The 16,633-nt window shown below is 45.5% G+C and overlaps 1 protein-coding gene across 2 annotated transcripts in view; it reads right to left on the reverse strand.

The window, feature by feature from the left end:
- The window catches only part of PXDN (peroxidasin), a 236,317-nt gene that overhangs the window by 73,928 nt on the left and 145,756 nt on the right, over nt 1–16,633 (reverse strand). The window contains exons 1-4 of one of the 2 annotated variants that reach the window (XM_077488704.1): nt 13,565–13,595; nt 11,660–11,731; nt 11,499–11,570; nt 8,457–8,626 (exon numbers count right to left, since the gene is read on the reverse strand). In XM_077488704.1, the coding sequence (XP_077344830.1) occupies nt 8,457–8,626; nt 11,499–11,509 (181 nt within the window). In that variant the 5' untranslated portion in view covers nt 11,510–11,570; nt 11,660–11,731; nt 13,565–13,595. Of the gene's footprint in view, nt 1–8,456; nt 8,627–11,498; nt 11,571–11,659; nt 11,732–13,564; nt 13,596–16,633 lie in introns of those variants that run through there. The other variant, XM_077488703.1, reaches the window with a different exon arrangement.

A 16,633-nucleotide genomic window follows, 5' to 3' on the forward strand; every position in this document is an offset into this window, starting at 1 on the left:
CAGCTTATTATTCTTAATACAAAACCTTAATTTTGTTTGCAATTATTAAAGGTTCTAACTACCAGCAAGAATAAGTCCTTACATTAACCACTTGCCGAACAGCTGCCGTCATACTGCGGCAGGACGCGCGATCCCACGAACCGTCGCAGCTATACAACGGTCCCTTTAAGTGGGATAGCAGGGGTGCCGATGACCACCAGCCACGAGCGATTGCGGGCACGAGAGGCAGAACAGGAACGTGTGTGTGTAAAAACACACATCCCAGTTCTGTGAGGAGAGGAGAGGAGAGAAAGATTGTGAGTTTCTACCAGCTGGAAACCACGATCTCTCATCTCCTATAGTCAATCCCATCCTCCACAGTTAGAACACACACCTAGGGAACACGGTTAACCCCTTAATCGACCCCTAGTGTTAACCCCTTCCCTGCCAGTGACATTTATACAGTAATCCATGCATTTTTATAACACTGATCACTGTATAATTGTCAATCGACCCAAAAAAATGTGTCAAAAGTGTCTGATGTGTCTGCCATAATATTGCAGGCTCAATAAAAATCACAGATCACCGCCATTACTAGTATAAAAAAAAAATGCCATAAATCTAGCCCCTATTTTGTAGACCCTATAACTTTTGCACAAACCAATCAATATATACTTTTTGGGATTTTTATTACCAAAAATACGTAGAAGAATACATATCGGCCTAAACTGAGGAAAAAATTAGCTTTTAAAAAAAAAAAAATTGGGGCTATTTATTAGAGCAAAATTTTTCAAAATTGTTGCTCTATTTTTTTATTTATAGCGCAAAAAACTAAAACCAAAGAGATGATCAAATACCACCAAAAGAAGGCTCTATTTGTGGGGGAAAAAAAGGACATCAATTTTATTTGGGTACAGTGTCGCATGACCACACAATTGTCAGTTTAAGCGACGCAGTGCCGAATCGCAAAAAATGGCCTGGTCATTGAGCAGCCAAATCTTCCAGGTGCTGAAAGTTAAAAGAGCACCTGTCATTTCAGAGCTATCATGGCAGTCTGTTAGTGGACATCCACTCAACTACTGCCAGCATGTCCCTCAACTTGTTGCGTCACTGCTTCACCACCAGCCGTTCCATTAAAGTGAATGGGACTGTCGGTGAGTCAACAGTCAGAAGAGGAGCCGCTATGGGACAGAGATCACAATTGCTCTTTAAAAATTATGGATTTAACTCGAGTCGATTTAAATCAAGCCTTTTTACTAGCGACTTAAATCATGATTTAAATGGTGATTTAAATCAAATCCACCCTGCTTTCCAGAGCAAATAAGGAGTTTATATACTCTTATTCAACATTCCTGGGAAATGGCACAAGACACCCATGCACTTGGCAGACTCTAGATGAGGGACAAAAAGTAGATACAATCTCCATAGATAGGAGACCTAAGCCAACCTGGCAGTCTTAACTACTGGCTGCAATATACTTGTTGGCTCAGTTACATACTTCTTAGGGAGGACCACAACACTTCAGTTGAGGACCAAGCTTATGCCTAGCTTCTCAGGTTCCCCAATTAGGCAGCATTTTACCCATAGTGCTTCGATCCCTTGCTTAGCATAGCAGGCCTTCAGCCAAAACCTGTATCCAGACACATGGTTGCCCTTTTCAGGCAGCAGGCCTAAGAGAATCAGACAGACATACAACTCCCCCAGGCAAATGGCCCAGGGAAAGGCCGACTTGCCAAGTCACTCCTGACTGTTTATACCCTCTCCCAGCCTGCACTACTGGCAATAAACTGGATTGCCAGGGAGATATAAATATTAATAACTCTGATTTGTGCAGCTTCCCACACTATTGCCAGGGACACTCTCCAGCAGCAGGCAGAATCAAACAATAACCAGTCAGGAAAGACCCAAGAAAGGTGAAGTATTAATTGGGCTAACCTGAATACAATAGTATTAATTGGACTAACCTGAATACAGGTTAGCAAACACTAAATTTGAATAGACAATCCTGCCCATGTCATAGTGTCTACAACTATTTTCAGATTTGTGATGCTTTCCAGTTGCTATATCGTCTGTGGTCAAATATAGTGCTCAGCCTCCTTCATTCCTTGCTTCTTTTTTTTTTGTAAATAGTCTTTATTGAATTTTTAGTGTACAAAAATACAGAATGCATAGGGCGAAAAGAAAATACATTGCCCAGCAATTAACAGATGCCGATCTCCACATTGCATTAGAAATACTGGCAAGAAAGGAAATAAAAGAGAAAAAAGAGAAAATAAACAACATCAGAAGAAAAAGAAAAAAAACAAAAAAAACAAAAAACAAAACAGAAACCCCAGTTACAGGACATCGGTACAGTGATGTGAATAAACCAACAGATGCAAATCGCAACAGATACGCAGCCCAGGGAGTATCAGGATGTGAATCATAAATATATATTGACCCATACGTAAAGCTAACCATCCGACATCCCTGGGCTGCGGAAGCACAGTCATATCAGTATTCAGCTATAACAATATTCCACCGAATAGTATGTACACAAAAAATCGTAATAGGGGGCGTAAGGAAGGGAGTCAGAGAAGGGACGGGGAGGATATATTCGGTCTGGTCCAGTCTACTCGGCTGGGGGTAACCCCTCAGTTCTTACATTTATACCAAGTAGTCCAACATTTCCATTTGTTATCAAAACATTTTTTGTTTCCCCCTGCTGCTGCTATTAGTGACTCATAAGTATAATGGGTCTGCATAGTAAGAAAAACCTCGGCTACTTCTGGGGCTTTGTTGCTCTTCCAATGTCTTGTGATTAGAGACCTGGCAATTATCAACACGTGGGTAACCACTACTCTAAATTCTGGTGGGAAAGAATCTATTCCCAAATTTAGTATGGCCAGGGCCGGGCTGGGGGGAGTGATAATTCCCGTGACGCTGGAGAGTGAGCGGAATATGGAATTCCAATAGCTAGTGAGATGTTTACAAGTCCAAAACATGTGGAGTAAGTTGCCTACTTCCCCACATCCTCTCCAGCATAACGGTGAGCCACCCCTACCAAACTGGGCAATCCTGTATGGGGTAAGATACCACCGTAGGGCAATCTTTTGTGACAGCTCCCAATGGTTTACACACTTGGAGGCCCTGTATAGCCACTTGAAAGCCCCCTTCCACTGTGGAATAGTGAAGGTCGTCCGCAGGTCGGCTTCCCATTTGAGATAGGGGGGCGATTTAACAAAGTCCATTTTACATTGGAATAGATTATAAAATAAGGAGATACCTTTAACAGATGTAGGGGTGGTATTATAAAATTGCCAGGCCTCTTTTGAAAGGCGAATGGTGGGTGTAGCGATGGATCTGCAAAAGTGATGAATTTGGTTATATTTATATTTGTCAAAGGATGATAAATTAAAACGGAGTTGGAGAATGTCAAACGGGATAAGGGAGTTCCCATCATATAGGTCAGAGATAAGTTGAAGTCCCTTCTCCTGCCAGCTCGTGAGTGACAAGTTGGGTATGGCCTGTTGTAGGGTCGATAAGGGTATTGGGATGGTAGTCAGTCTGTCAGATGGGAGAGGGAATTTTAAAAAAGTCCTCCAGGTATCCAGGGAGGCACGAAGAGTGGGAGGTAAGCTATGTGTGGGAGTTGGGTGCAGGGAGTCGACCAACAGAAGCTGTTTAAGATCTTTGGTCGGACTCAGGGCACGTTCGACACTGCACCAAGGGGTGTCCGCCGGTTGGCGGAACCACTTCCGCAGTTGAGTAAGGATAGAAGCTCTGTAGTAGTCCTGTATGTCAACCAGACCCATCCCCCCCGCCGACCTATGTTTGGTCAGCAAAGGTTTTGTGCATCTGGGCCTCGAGTCTTTCCAAATGAAATTTTTAAGTAGAGAATTAAGGGCTTTGATATGTTTCGCTTTAACCGGGATAGGCAGGGTCCGGAAGACATAGAGCACTTGAGGAAGAAGTAGCATCTTAAATGTAGCAAGTCTGCCCGACCAGGTCAATTCAGTAGTAGCCAAGCGTTTGGCTTCTTTAGTAAGTTTGTCTATGAGGGGTCCGTAATTAGCGTCCGCTATCTTCTTGAGATCAGTAATTTTTAGACCAAGGTATGTTATACCATCTTTGTTCCAGGTGTAGGGAAAAGCTTTCTGTAAAGATTCACAAATGGGGGGGGGGGGGGAGTCCTAACAGGAAAATAAGCGATTTCGTGCAGTTGACCTTATAGTAGGATACATTACTAAATTCTATAAGTGTGCTATGGGCATAGGGAAGGGAGGTTCGTGGTGAAGTTAGAAACAGAATAATATCATCCGCGAATAAATTGATAACATGGGAACCATGTGGAAGGTCAAAGCCGGCAATATTAGGGTGAGTCCTAATTCTTTCCGCTAGGGGCTCTATGAGTAAGTTAAAGATAGAAGGGGATAGGGGGCACCCCTGCCTGGTACCATTAGAAATGGTAAACGTGGTTGACAGCATATTAGATGTATAGACTTGCGCACAGGGGGACGAGTAGAGGGCCATTATGGCCGATAGGATAGGGCCTGTAAATCCATATTTTTGTAATGTGAGTCTCATATAACCCCAATGAATCCTGTCGAATGCCTTCTCCGCATCCAAAGAGAGGAGCAGAGAAGGCATCCGACAGGCCCCGGCGTACTGCATAATGTCAATGACTCTTCTCGTGGCGTCAGAAGCTTGCCTGCCCGGTGTGAAGCCAGCTTGGTCAGCACCCACCAGTCCAGGCAAGATCGTGAGAAGTCTGTGTGCGAGGATTTTCGCATATAGCTTAACATCAGAGTTAAGCAAAGAGATCGGCCTAAAGTTGGCAGGTGAAGTGGGTTCTTTTCCCGGTTTCGGGATGGTAACTACATATGCTTTAAGCATTTCTGCAGGAAACGAGGCAGAGGACATTGCTGTTGAATATACATTTATAAGTGTCGGGATAAGATTGTCTTGAAAAGATCTATAATAGTCATTGGGGAGCCCATCAGGGCCTGGAGATTTCCCCAGAGGGAGGGTTCTAATGATTTTTCTAATCTCAGGCTCCGTAATAGGGGAGTTCAAAGAGTTAAGTTGATCAGGGGTAAGGGAGGGTAAATTAATTTTCGCTAAGAACTCCTTTATAGTATGCTCATCCGGTTGAGGGGTGTTGGGGTCATTTTTTAGATTGTAGAGCGAGGCATAGTACTCAGCAAAGGAGTTTGCTATTTCCTTGGGGTTATAGATTTTCCGTTTAGTTGGAGGATGTAGAAGGTACGAGATTTTTGACTTAATTCTTGCTGCTCTAAGCCTTTCGGCAAGAAACTTGCCTGCCCGGTTCCCGGAAGAGTAGTGGGACAGTTTGAAATATCTGACATGTTTGTCGTATTGTTCTATCAAAAGAAGTCTGAGATCAGAGCGATATTGGGCAAGACTTTGCGCAAGTTGCAAAGTCGCACATGTCTTATTAAGTGATTCTAACGATCTAATCTTATGGATAATTTGGTCAAGTTTTTGCGTCCTCTGCCTTTTTTCTCTTGCACATATTTGTAACATAACACCTCTTATATATGCTTTGTGTGCACACCATAGCAACATTGGATCCGAAACCGACTGGTCATTTAAGGAGAAAAATTCAGAGAGGTTAGCGGCTACACTCGCAGAGTGTTCTGGTTTTTGAAAAATACGAGGGTTAGCCCTCCATAAATACGCAGGGCCTGGAGCGTGCCCCTCCAACACCACGACAGAGACCGGAGCATGATCAGACCAGGTGATGTCGTGTATGGTGGAGGAGGACACTGCCTGCAAGAGATGTTTATCAACTAAAATTAAATCAATTCTAGAATATGAATTATGCCTTAAAGAGTGATAGGAATAATCACGCTCGTTTGCGTGCTGACACCTCCAAACATCAAACAAGTCCTCTGCATGTAGAAGAGGTTGGAGTGAGGATGGTTGTCTAGCTGTGGAGGTAGTGTCCATAGTGCAATCTGGCGTCAGATTGTGGTCTCCACATATCACCACCGATCCCTTCTTGTTGGTACAAATTTTCTTGTGAAGGCGTTTCAAAAAGCGTAGTTGGTGAGAGTTGGGTGCGTACAGGTTTACTACAGTGTAGGGTTTGTTGTTGAGTTCGCAGACCAGGATAAGATAACGACCCTCCTGGTCAGCTATAAGGTCCTTCATGGTGAATGCGACTGAGTCCTTGATAGCGATTAGGACTCATTTTTGCTTCCTGGCACAAGAAGCCATGAAAATGTGCGGAAAGTTTTTGTGGCGAAATTGGGGCACACAGTCGGCAGCGAAGTGGGTCTCCTGGATGCAGAGAACATCGGCATTTAATTTAACCGCTTCTTTCCAAAGAGAAGACCTCTTAGCAGGGTGGTTGAGACCATTAACATTAAACGAAACTATATTAATAGCCATCATTAGTCATCAAAGATGAATAAAAAGGTAATGAGGGTACCGCAGGCATGATTCCAAAGTGTCCCAAAGGTCTTCTTCTGCTAATCCAAGGAGACTTGCTAGGAGAATGGTGAATGGGAAGACAGGTAGACCGACCAGATCCTTTAAGAAGAGATTAAAGGGGGGGGGGAGAAAAAAAATAAAAATAAAAACAAGCAAACGAAGTTCTGTAAAAAAGTAGGTGCAAACCTGCACATAGAGGCATAATAGCTGCCCATATTCAAGGGGGGGGGGAGAATAAACACACTGAGTTGGGGGACTCAGTGCAACGGGAACATTATATTGAGAAAAGAACAGACACATCCACAGACGTGTATCCAAGGCTGACTTCATTTATTTTTCTTCTTGCGCACCACCTTTTGCCAGTCCATCGGTAAATGGTCGTTGGAGGAGGGGGGAAACGCCATCTGAAGACGGGGCAGGAAGAATGTCCAATGATCGCAACAATGCGAGGCCCTCATCAATGGAGGTGACCACATTAGTTTTGCCTTCGTGTGTGACCGTCAGTTTAACTGGGTATCCCCATCTGTACTGAATATTGTGGTTACGCAGGGCCTTAGTTACAGACAGAAGGGATTTGCGCTTCTGCATAGTAAACTGTGAGAGGTCGGCAAACAGTTGGATGCGAGCGTATTCTGCAGGGGGGTTCTGTTGTTTGCGGAAAGCAGACATGAGTTGCTCCTTCGTTTGAAAAAAGTGAACTCTCATTAAGACATCACGAGGTATATTGTCAGGGAGAAAAGCAGGTTTGGGCAGCCGGTGAATACGGTCTATTTGCAGCTCCATTTGGGGCAGGGAGGGGAGGAATGTCTTCATAAGGTCTTGGGCATACTGCTGAAGTTGTGCAGGGAGGACATCCTCCGGGACCCCCCGCACCTTAATGTTATTTCTGCGGGACCTGTCTTCTAGGTCTGCGACTTTAGCTTTGAGCCATGCGACTTCTTCGGCTTGGTCGCTGTGCGCGTCAATCAGGGTATTATGTGAAGCGGCAAAGTCTCCCATTTTAGATTCAATATGATCAACTCTTGAGCCCAGTTCTCCTACCTCAGTTTAAAGTTATTAAGGCAATGAAGCATGTCATTGTGCATAGAGGTGCGGAGTGAGAGAAGCATCTCTTTCAGGGTTGTGTCAGAAATGGGCCCATCCGTGGTAGGGAAGGCAGTGAAAGGGTCAATGAGTTCCCTCGTGTCTTCTAATGGATCCCGGCCCTTGCTCACCTGTATGTTGTCCGATGCCATTCGTGGCTTGGATTTGGCCGGGCTACGAGACAGCGGCGTGGAGACCTCCGGGGAGCGGCGGTAATCTCCCTCTCCATTCTCCGGGCTGGTTGTTGCAGAGCCGTCTGAGGCGGAGGCCGCGCGAGAGCATGGGCCGGCGCCATATTGCCGCGGCCTGCTCGTCGGAAGAAATCATCCAGTTTCTTCGGAGCCACCGCTCCTCTCCGCTTCCTGGACATTCCACCTGGGTGTCCGGGTCTTCAGATGTCTGGTAAGGTGTCTAAAAGTCAGCCGTGGCGAGTATATGTCGCTCGGTTCCCGTTGCTGGAGCGGAGCTGTGCTAGCAGACGTCCATCCAGCAGCGCGGTAGCCAGGGCCCCCATTCCTTGCTTCTTAATGCACTCCACACATATAGGTAAATCTTCTTTACTGTTGTGGTCAACTAAACTGTTGGAACAAGAAGTGCTGTAAAAGCTCTTCAGGGGGACACAAACAAAATACTTTATTTCCTTCAGCATAACAGAATAGCAGGAACTTTTGTCAGGATATGATATAACTTTGATGACGACCATTCCCCTACTTTCACATACTGCTCTTGGAAAGACGTGAGATGAAATCTCCCCAATAAAGACACGGTCCGAAAAAAACAAAACCTTGACAAGTATTTCCTGCCTATGAAGAAGCTTACCATCTCAAGTCCCGATCAGTCAGCCACATCTAGGAACAATAGCATCAATACAGGAGAAAGCCAATTAACCCACAATTAATTTTGTAATTGACCTGTGCAATACCAAATGCAGTGTGAAAATTTTACATGCAACTCACCGCAGTTCAGCTCAGCTGGTGTAATGGTGGACAGAGATCTCCCCTGGAGCCTGCGTGGGTATTCACAAGTTGCAGCAGCCTGAGCATTACCGGATTCTGAATAAATCTTCAACAGATCAGCCAACCACAAAATCTCACAGTCACAGTGAAGAGCATTTGAATCCAGCCGCCTGAATGCAATTATAGGCACAATCAACACGTATAATTGTTTTGCTAAATGTGCATATCAAATACGAATCAGGAAAACGCCTTTAATTAGTTAGGAAATTATTAGCAAAAGTTTTCTCAATGTCAACATTTTTTTACATCAGTATAAAAAAAAAAAAAAAAAAAAAAAAGTTGTAACCTAGCATATCAAAAGCCCATATTAATTCCATATTGTCAATGGGACACAATATACTGGGACTTTAGGGAAGAATGTAGCCTTACTACTCTGAAACCAGCAGAATCCCCACAAGCACATATGCACATGGACTCAGAGGAAGCCCATCTGAACACATGAGCATCATCTGTATACAGGTACATGACCAGTGCAAATACAGACCACTGCATCGGAAAATGCTTGTGCTTGTGTCAATGAGCTTGGGGTTTGTGCCGATGGGAAAATGTAGCTGCTTTTAAAATCAGTTTAAAAGAGAAGTATCGGGTTAAAAAAAAAAAAAATGAACAGTCAATCTCACTTAGGTGGATACGGCATTGATGCAATGCAGCATCTATCCCCACCCAGCTATAAGACTAAGAACTCAGCAATCAAACACCACTGATTGCTCTGTCTCAGTGTTCAGGCTGCAGAGAGACAGTGACTGTCAGTGCTCTGTAACAGACCCACCACCACTGTGCAGGGGGGACAGGAGGGCTGGCTCAGTCTCTCAGCGGCTTGCTGAGCCGTCTGAAAACATGTCATAGGAGTGAAGAATGAACTGCATTCCTATGATACCCAGGAGGAGATGTACAGCCCAAATAGCATTGGCTATACTTCTCCTTAAAGATGATTTGGAGATCATTTAGAATTCCCCAAAATGTGCATTTTACCTCCTCCTGGTCCGCTTTAAAATGCTTTTTTAGTTCTTTAGACTTGTGTAGGAAGAGGAGCAGTTCTAATGTGGACAAAAGCCCATTGACACAGGCTTTAAAATGGAAACCATCTACCTTTGCATGTACAGTCTTAGGGGATACAAAGTAAAAACTGATTGCTATGCTCCTAACTGACCCAGACTTTGGGTCTTTTCTTTTCAAAGTAGACCTGCCACAGAGGTGTGGATGCTACCATTATGGACCGCTCTTGAAAATGCTAGTTGGCTGTTATGCTGACCTTCTCGAGTCAATACTTTGAATTAACAACTCAAAACAATCTTGCAGATAAGGACTTCTGACGCGTCTCTTACATTCAGGATCAGCATGCTTGTTTCTGTTACATACTGTGACTGTGTATATGCATTATACACATCATACGATACAGGAGGTGGCGCTGTAGTAGGTTAGTGTGTATTCTATGGTACAAGGTAATAACAGGATGTACCATCTGTATCTAAATATGTACTTGTATGCTCCTTGTTCCTGTTCTATGAGAAAAGCCACTTAATATATTTCTCTATAAAAGTAAAGCAGTTTGTTGTATCCAAGAAGCTTCCAAAGCTTGATTTCAATACTCAGCTAATAGGTTATGGGTCCCAGACCGGGGTGCTGACATTGCTGGATTCCAGGACAGCTAAGTGTCCTAATATTAAAAGTCAGCAGCTACAGTATGTGTAGCTGCTGACATTTCATTTTTTGCTTGGAGGGGCGGAACACCTCTTTTAAGTATGCTATTGAAAATGCTTATATCTGGTCAATATGTGGAAATATTGTTTTTTCCGACAACTTTCTTTGCTGCATTGAAATGCCAAGCAGTGTTGTCAGTCCCACCCAACTATATTTGCGAACTTCAGAACCCCCCATTTTTTACAGAGATGAGAAGAGGTAGATATGTTTGGTAGTCCTAACACACTCCTATCCTAGGGTGACAACAGTGCTCCTCCATAGAGTACTGTGACCAAAATGGATGCACTCAGAATCTGGTGCAGCTGTGTATAGAAACAAATCCGCTTTCAGGTTTTATTGGCAAAGGTTAAATGAACAAGCTGAAGTTAGAAGATGATTGGTTAGTATGCACAGCTACACCAGATTTTTTGTGCACCAGTTTTAGTAAATCCCCCCCCCCCCCCGCCCATTGAGTCTCTAACCTCAAACTATTAGCTAAGTATTGAATTTAAGCTTTGGAAGCTTCTTGAATACAGCAAACAGCTTTACCTTTTATGGAGAAATATATTGCATGCCTTTTATCATAGAACAGGAACAAGGAGCATACAAGTGCGTATTTAGATACAGATGGTACATTCTGTTATTACGTTGTACCATAAAATACATACTACCATACTACAGCGCCATCTGCTGGATAGATATGTATAATGCATATACACAGTCACAGCATTTAAGCAGATTGCTGCTATTATGCCAAAACCCCTTCTCAACAGCATGTGCTTTGTCAAATTATATTCAGCTTCTTCTGGAAATGGCTATGATGTTCCTTCAACAAGATGTGGTTAGTGCATCGGCAGTCATCTCCTGTGATGGGCAGTATTATAGTTTCCATCTGCTTTTGGGTGCTGCTGTCGCCATTCATTGTAAGGGCACCTGGCAGTGAAGCCTTTCAAATTCACAGCCAGTTTCCTAATGCGCATGCGAAAATAGCTTTCTAAATGGCCCGGAGGAGGGGTTCCAAAGTTCAAATGATTTTTGAAGTAGGGAAGGGTACCTATCAAAAACAGGTACTCGCTTTCCCCCAGAAAGGTGCTGGGGGTGTTAAATGGAGCTCCTACTTTTGGGTGGAACTCCGCTTTAATAAACCAAAAAAAGGAAACAAAAATATGTAATATTTACATTTCAAAAAGCCACCCAACAGCTCCTGACATAAAAAACAAAAACCCTGAAAGCACTGTCAGCATATTCATAGACTAGGTACTGAAAGTAAGCCAAGAACAATAGTATATAACGAATACTTACAGCCGTTTCATAGACTGCAGCTGGCTAAACGTCCCAGGTACCAGGTGAGTGATTCGATTGTTGTGCAGAAATCTATCCCGGACACAATGCGAGGAGAATATTACTATCACCAACATCAATATTCATCTATAATACAACTTTGCAATAAGTAAGTTACTCACAGTCTTTCAAGCTTGGGAAGATGATGAAAAGATTCTGGTTCCAATGTCTCAATGTGGTTAAAATGAAGATATCTGAAACAAAACCAGGGTTATGTATTTCTCTATTTATTACATACATCCACACTAATAACTAAAATGGACTAGTAGTTGTAAGAAGCATGCATTAGAGAAAGCCTGACATGGAGAAAATACGGGCGGGCTGCCACTGCTAATACATCTCTGAATATGATCGTTTTTTGGTGTCTTTAGCTTACTAGACCAGTGGTCATCAACCCGGTTTTATGTATTACCTTGGGGAGATGCAGACTAGAATACTGCAATTGCTGAGCAGCAAATGATATCACCTGTGATGTTTTTAAGTTATCTTGCAAACCAGGCCTGTTAGTGGGCCCTGAGGACAGGGTTGATGACCTCTGCACTAGACCACATACTAGCACACTATGACAGACTTGCCTGAAAACGGAGCGCTGTCACCTCTGTAGGTGCTTCCATTTTCACCTGGTCTTCCTTCCAGGTTCATGGACTTCGGCCGGATGTATAACTGAGATGCAATGACATCTTTCCCACGCATACGAGTTCTAAATAGACGACACAGTCCATTCAGAGCTCAGTGCGCATAAGCCAGTGATGTCACCGGCTGCTGCTAAAGTAAATATCTCATAAAACCATTCACGTTTAGGAGAGATTTACTGAACCTATACGTAAGCCTTATTTTAGGTTTACCTATAGGTAAAAGTCAACCAGTGATTTTACTACCACTTTAACATTATGGCCCCAATTATGGCCTGAACAGTGCTCACTGGAACATTCAGAAGTTTAGAAAGCCTTCTGTAACCAATGCTATTGGTATGTTTTGCAACAATAAGGTTGCAAAGGTCTTGAGAGAGTTCTTGGCTTTTGCCCATTATGAGATGTTTCTTGTGTGACATCTTGGAAATAAGACACCTTTTTATAGTTATAGTTATAGTTGAGACTGAACCAGTTGGTATTAATTGGCACTGACAAAAGGGGCAGGACTGCTTTCTAAATTACTGATAGATTTTAGTCGGTGTCTTGGTTTTCCATGCCCCCTTTTGCACCTCCCTTTCTTCATATGTTCAATACTTTTTCCCTGTGATATTATATTTTATTACACATAACTTAATTTCTGAACTTATTTGCTTTGGTTTCTTTGTATGTATGGATTTCATGGGTTGTTATTGACATGTGGTGAAAATGTCATGTCAATAGAACCTTTAGAAATATATTTACCTAGAAAAATGGTGATGTGTTCAATACGCAACAGTCTGTGCAGCAATTTATAATATAAAGGGAGTCGGTACAGCAACAATCCAATTCAATACAAGAGGGATATGATCTTTAACCAATGTTGCTTGGAAATGCTTTTTCCCTCCATCTTATTGGTTGCCCTTGGTATTCAAAAATAATCCTAAGACAAACCATAGATGATGACATTTTATTTTCTGCAACCATCGTTACAATCAATTGTTTGACTCCATCAACAGAGCCTGTCCCTACCAGAACAGTTATAGCCTCTGGCAATAATTGCATGCAAAAATTTGACATGTTGGTTGTACCAAAGTGGGTATGACTAGGGTACAGTCAGCCTGTCCACAGATAGCTCGAATGGCCGGCCGAACCAGCTGAGATTCAAACCATATATGGCCAGCCTTGGTGTCAGGGTAAGGAAGTGACAAAAAAAAAAAAAAAAAAACTACCAGTGGCCAATGCTATGTTCCCATTGATCAAAAATGATTTACTGTAGATACATTTCAGGTTGAGAGCTTCTGATCTAGACAGTTCTTAACCATGAAAGACAGACATGCAGTATTTTCATTTAATAATGCTACTATTTATGTGAAGTGAAAAATTGGACTAACATACTAACAAGAAGGAAAGCCCTACCAGATGGTGTCAGTAAGCTGCAGTGTGAGCGCTAAAGTGAAAAGAAAAGAGACATTACACGTAATGTGTTAATTACATTTTTACAACCAATAACCCAGACAACGGTTCTTTGAGACTGACTTTGTACTTTAAGAGACCATTGACAATACATGCAATTGCTGTCTCCTTTTAATCCTGTTTCTACAGCCTAATACACAAAAGAGCCAAATGAAAGCACTGATAACACATCTTCAACATACAGTGATGGTTAATTGCAAATATGTAGCTATAGAGCATTTCCTTTGCATTGGTCATGATAAAATTAGCATATGCTGCAGCATAGGACACCAAAATACCTGCTTCTACCATCAGAGTTACAAAAAACATTTCTTCCATGGTGCATGTATAGTTACACACCCCCCTCATTTTAAAGTTAAACCGTCAACCATGGAGATTCACACATTAAAGTGAATTTGTTTCGGACCAAAACATCTCTAAGGCCGCGTACACACGGGCGGACTGTTCGCCCAACCTTGTCCGCTGAACAGTGTTTGGGCGGACAGTCCGCTCATGTGTGGGCTTTCAGCGGACAGTTTCAGCGGACAGTTGGACGGACAAAGTCTTTCGGAAATTCCGAAAAACTGTCCGCTGAAACTGTGTTTGAGCGAACAGTCCGCCCGTGTGTGGGCCTGTCCGCTGTACTTTCGAAATGAGCGGACTGTTCCCGCTCGGAAAGTCCGCCCATTTCGAGCGCGTGTACAGGTAGGCGGGGCCCGCGAAGGAGACGTCGCGGGCTCCGCCGCCTGGAATGGGCTTAAAGGGGAACCCCAACGCCGAAAAAAATCGGCGTGGGGGTTCCCCCAAAGTCCACACCAGACCCTTGTCCGAGCACGCTACCCGGCCGGCCAGGAAAGGGGGGCGAGCGAGCGCGCCCCCCCTCCTGAGCCGTACCAGGCCGCGTGCCCTCAACATGGGGGGGTGCCTTGGGGAAGGGGGGGGCCGCGCGGCCCCCCCACCCCAAAGCACCTTGTCCCCATGTTGGTGAGGACAAGGGCCTCTTCCCGACAACCCTGGCCGTTGGTTGTCGGGGTCTGCGGGCGGGGGGCTTATCGGAATCCGGGAGCCCCCTTTAAGAAGGGGGCCCCCGGATACCGGCCCCCCACCCTATGTGAATGAGTATGGGGTACAATGTACCCCTACCCATTCACCTGTGAAATAAAGTACAAAAAAAAACACAACACAGGGAAAAAATATTTTATTGCACAGCTCCGGGGGTCTTCCGTCTTCGGGGGTCTTCTCGCCGGACTCCTCCGCTATCTGTGTGTAGCTCTTTTACTAGCGGAGGAGTCCGGCTTTCTTCCTCCCCGCCGCCGGCCTCTTCTCCCGACTTCGGGGGTCTTGTCCCCCTCTTCGGTTCTTCTGCCGGGCCACCGCGCCTTCTTGTAGCTCTTTTGCAGGCGGTGGCCCGGTCTTCTGTCGCCGCTGCCTTCCGTTCTTCTGTCGCCGCCTTCGGTTCTTCTGCCGGGCCACCGCGCCTTCTTGTAGCTCTTTTACAGGCGGTGGCCCGGTCTTCTGTCGCCGCTGTCGTCGCCGCCGCCGCCTTCCGTTCTTGTTCTTCTTCTTGTTCTTCTTCTTCTTCCCCAGGAGATGTTGACTCGACGAGCTCTCCGGCCGGAATGCCAGAGCCGCGCTGTGCGGTCACTTATATAGTGACAATGGGGCGGTGTCACATGGTATATGTCACATGGGTTGGTCACATGGTGACCCCGCCCCCTTACGATGTCATAGTCCCCATGTGACATCAACCCATGTGACCAACCCATGTGACATATACCATGTGACACCGCCCCATTGTCACTATATAAGTGACCGCACAGCGCGGCTCTGGCATTCCGGCCGGAGAGCTCGTCGAGTCAACATCTCCAGGAGAAGAAGAAGAAGAACAAGAAGAAGAACAAGAACGGAAGGCGGCGGCGGCGGCGACGACAGCGGCGACAGAAGACCGGGCCACCGCCTGTAAAAGAGCTACAAGAAGGCGCGGTGGCCCGGCAGAAGAACCGAAGAGGGGGACAAGACCCCCGAAGTCGGGAGAAGAGGCCGGCGGCGGGGAGGAAGAAAGCCGGACTCCTCCGCTAGTAAAAGAGCTACACACAGATAGCGGAGGAGTCCGGCGAGAAGACCCCCGAAGACGGAAGACCCCCGGAGCTGTGCAATAAAATATTTTTTCCCTGTGTTGTGTTTTTTTTTGTACTTTATTTCACAGGTGAATGGGTAGGGGTACATTGTACCCCATACTCATTCACATAGGGTGGGGGGCCGGTATCCGGGGGCCCCCTTCTTAAAGGGGGCTCCCGGATTCCGATAAGCCCCCCGCCCGCAGACCCCGACAACCAACGGCCAGGGTTGTCGGGAAGAGGCCCTTGTCCTCATCAACATGGGGACAAGGTGCTTTGGGGTGGGGGGGCCGCGCGCCCCCCCCCTTCCCCAAGGCACCCCCCCATGTTGAGGGCACGCGGCCTGGTACGGCTCAGGAGGGGGGGCGCGCTCGCTCGCCCCCCTTTCCTGGCCGGCCGGGTAGCGTGCTCGGACAAGGGTCTGGTGTGGACTTTGGGGGAACCCCCACGCCGATTTTTTTCGGCGTTGGGGTTCCCCTTTAAGCCCATTCCAGGCGGCGGAGCCCGCGACGTCTCCTTCGCGGGCCCCGCCTACCTGTACACGCGCTCGAAATGGGCGGATTTGCCTCCGCCTTACGTGGGCGAGTCCGTTCATTTCAAAAGTTGAGCGGACGGTTTGGCAAACAGTTCGTTGAAACAGTCCGCTCGTGTGTGGGCAAGTCTGCTCATGCAAATTTTGAGCGGACTGTTTGACGAAACTGTTTGACGAACAAGGTTGGGCAAACAGTCCGCGCGTGTGTACGCGGCCTAAGACTGAGCTGATGTTACCTTACTGTTAGTCTTCAAGTCGATCCCTCTGTCCCTGTGGAACACCTTGAATTCTATGCCCAGCCTCCACAACAGGCCTCAACTTCCACCCATGTTGATATTAAAACCATTACCTAACCCCCCAAACCCCCCCCCCCCCAAAAGTGAG

This window comes from Lithobates pipiens, unplaced genomic scaffold, assembly GCF_037356315.1.
Source record: "Lithobates pipiens isolate NorthernLeopardFrog02 unplaced genomic scaffold, aLitPip1_a1.2 Scaffold_18, whole genome shotgun sequence".
NCBI classification, from domain to species: Eukaryota; Metazoa; Chordata; class Amphibia; order Anura; family Ranidae; genus Lithobates; species Lithobates pipiens.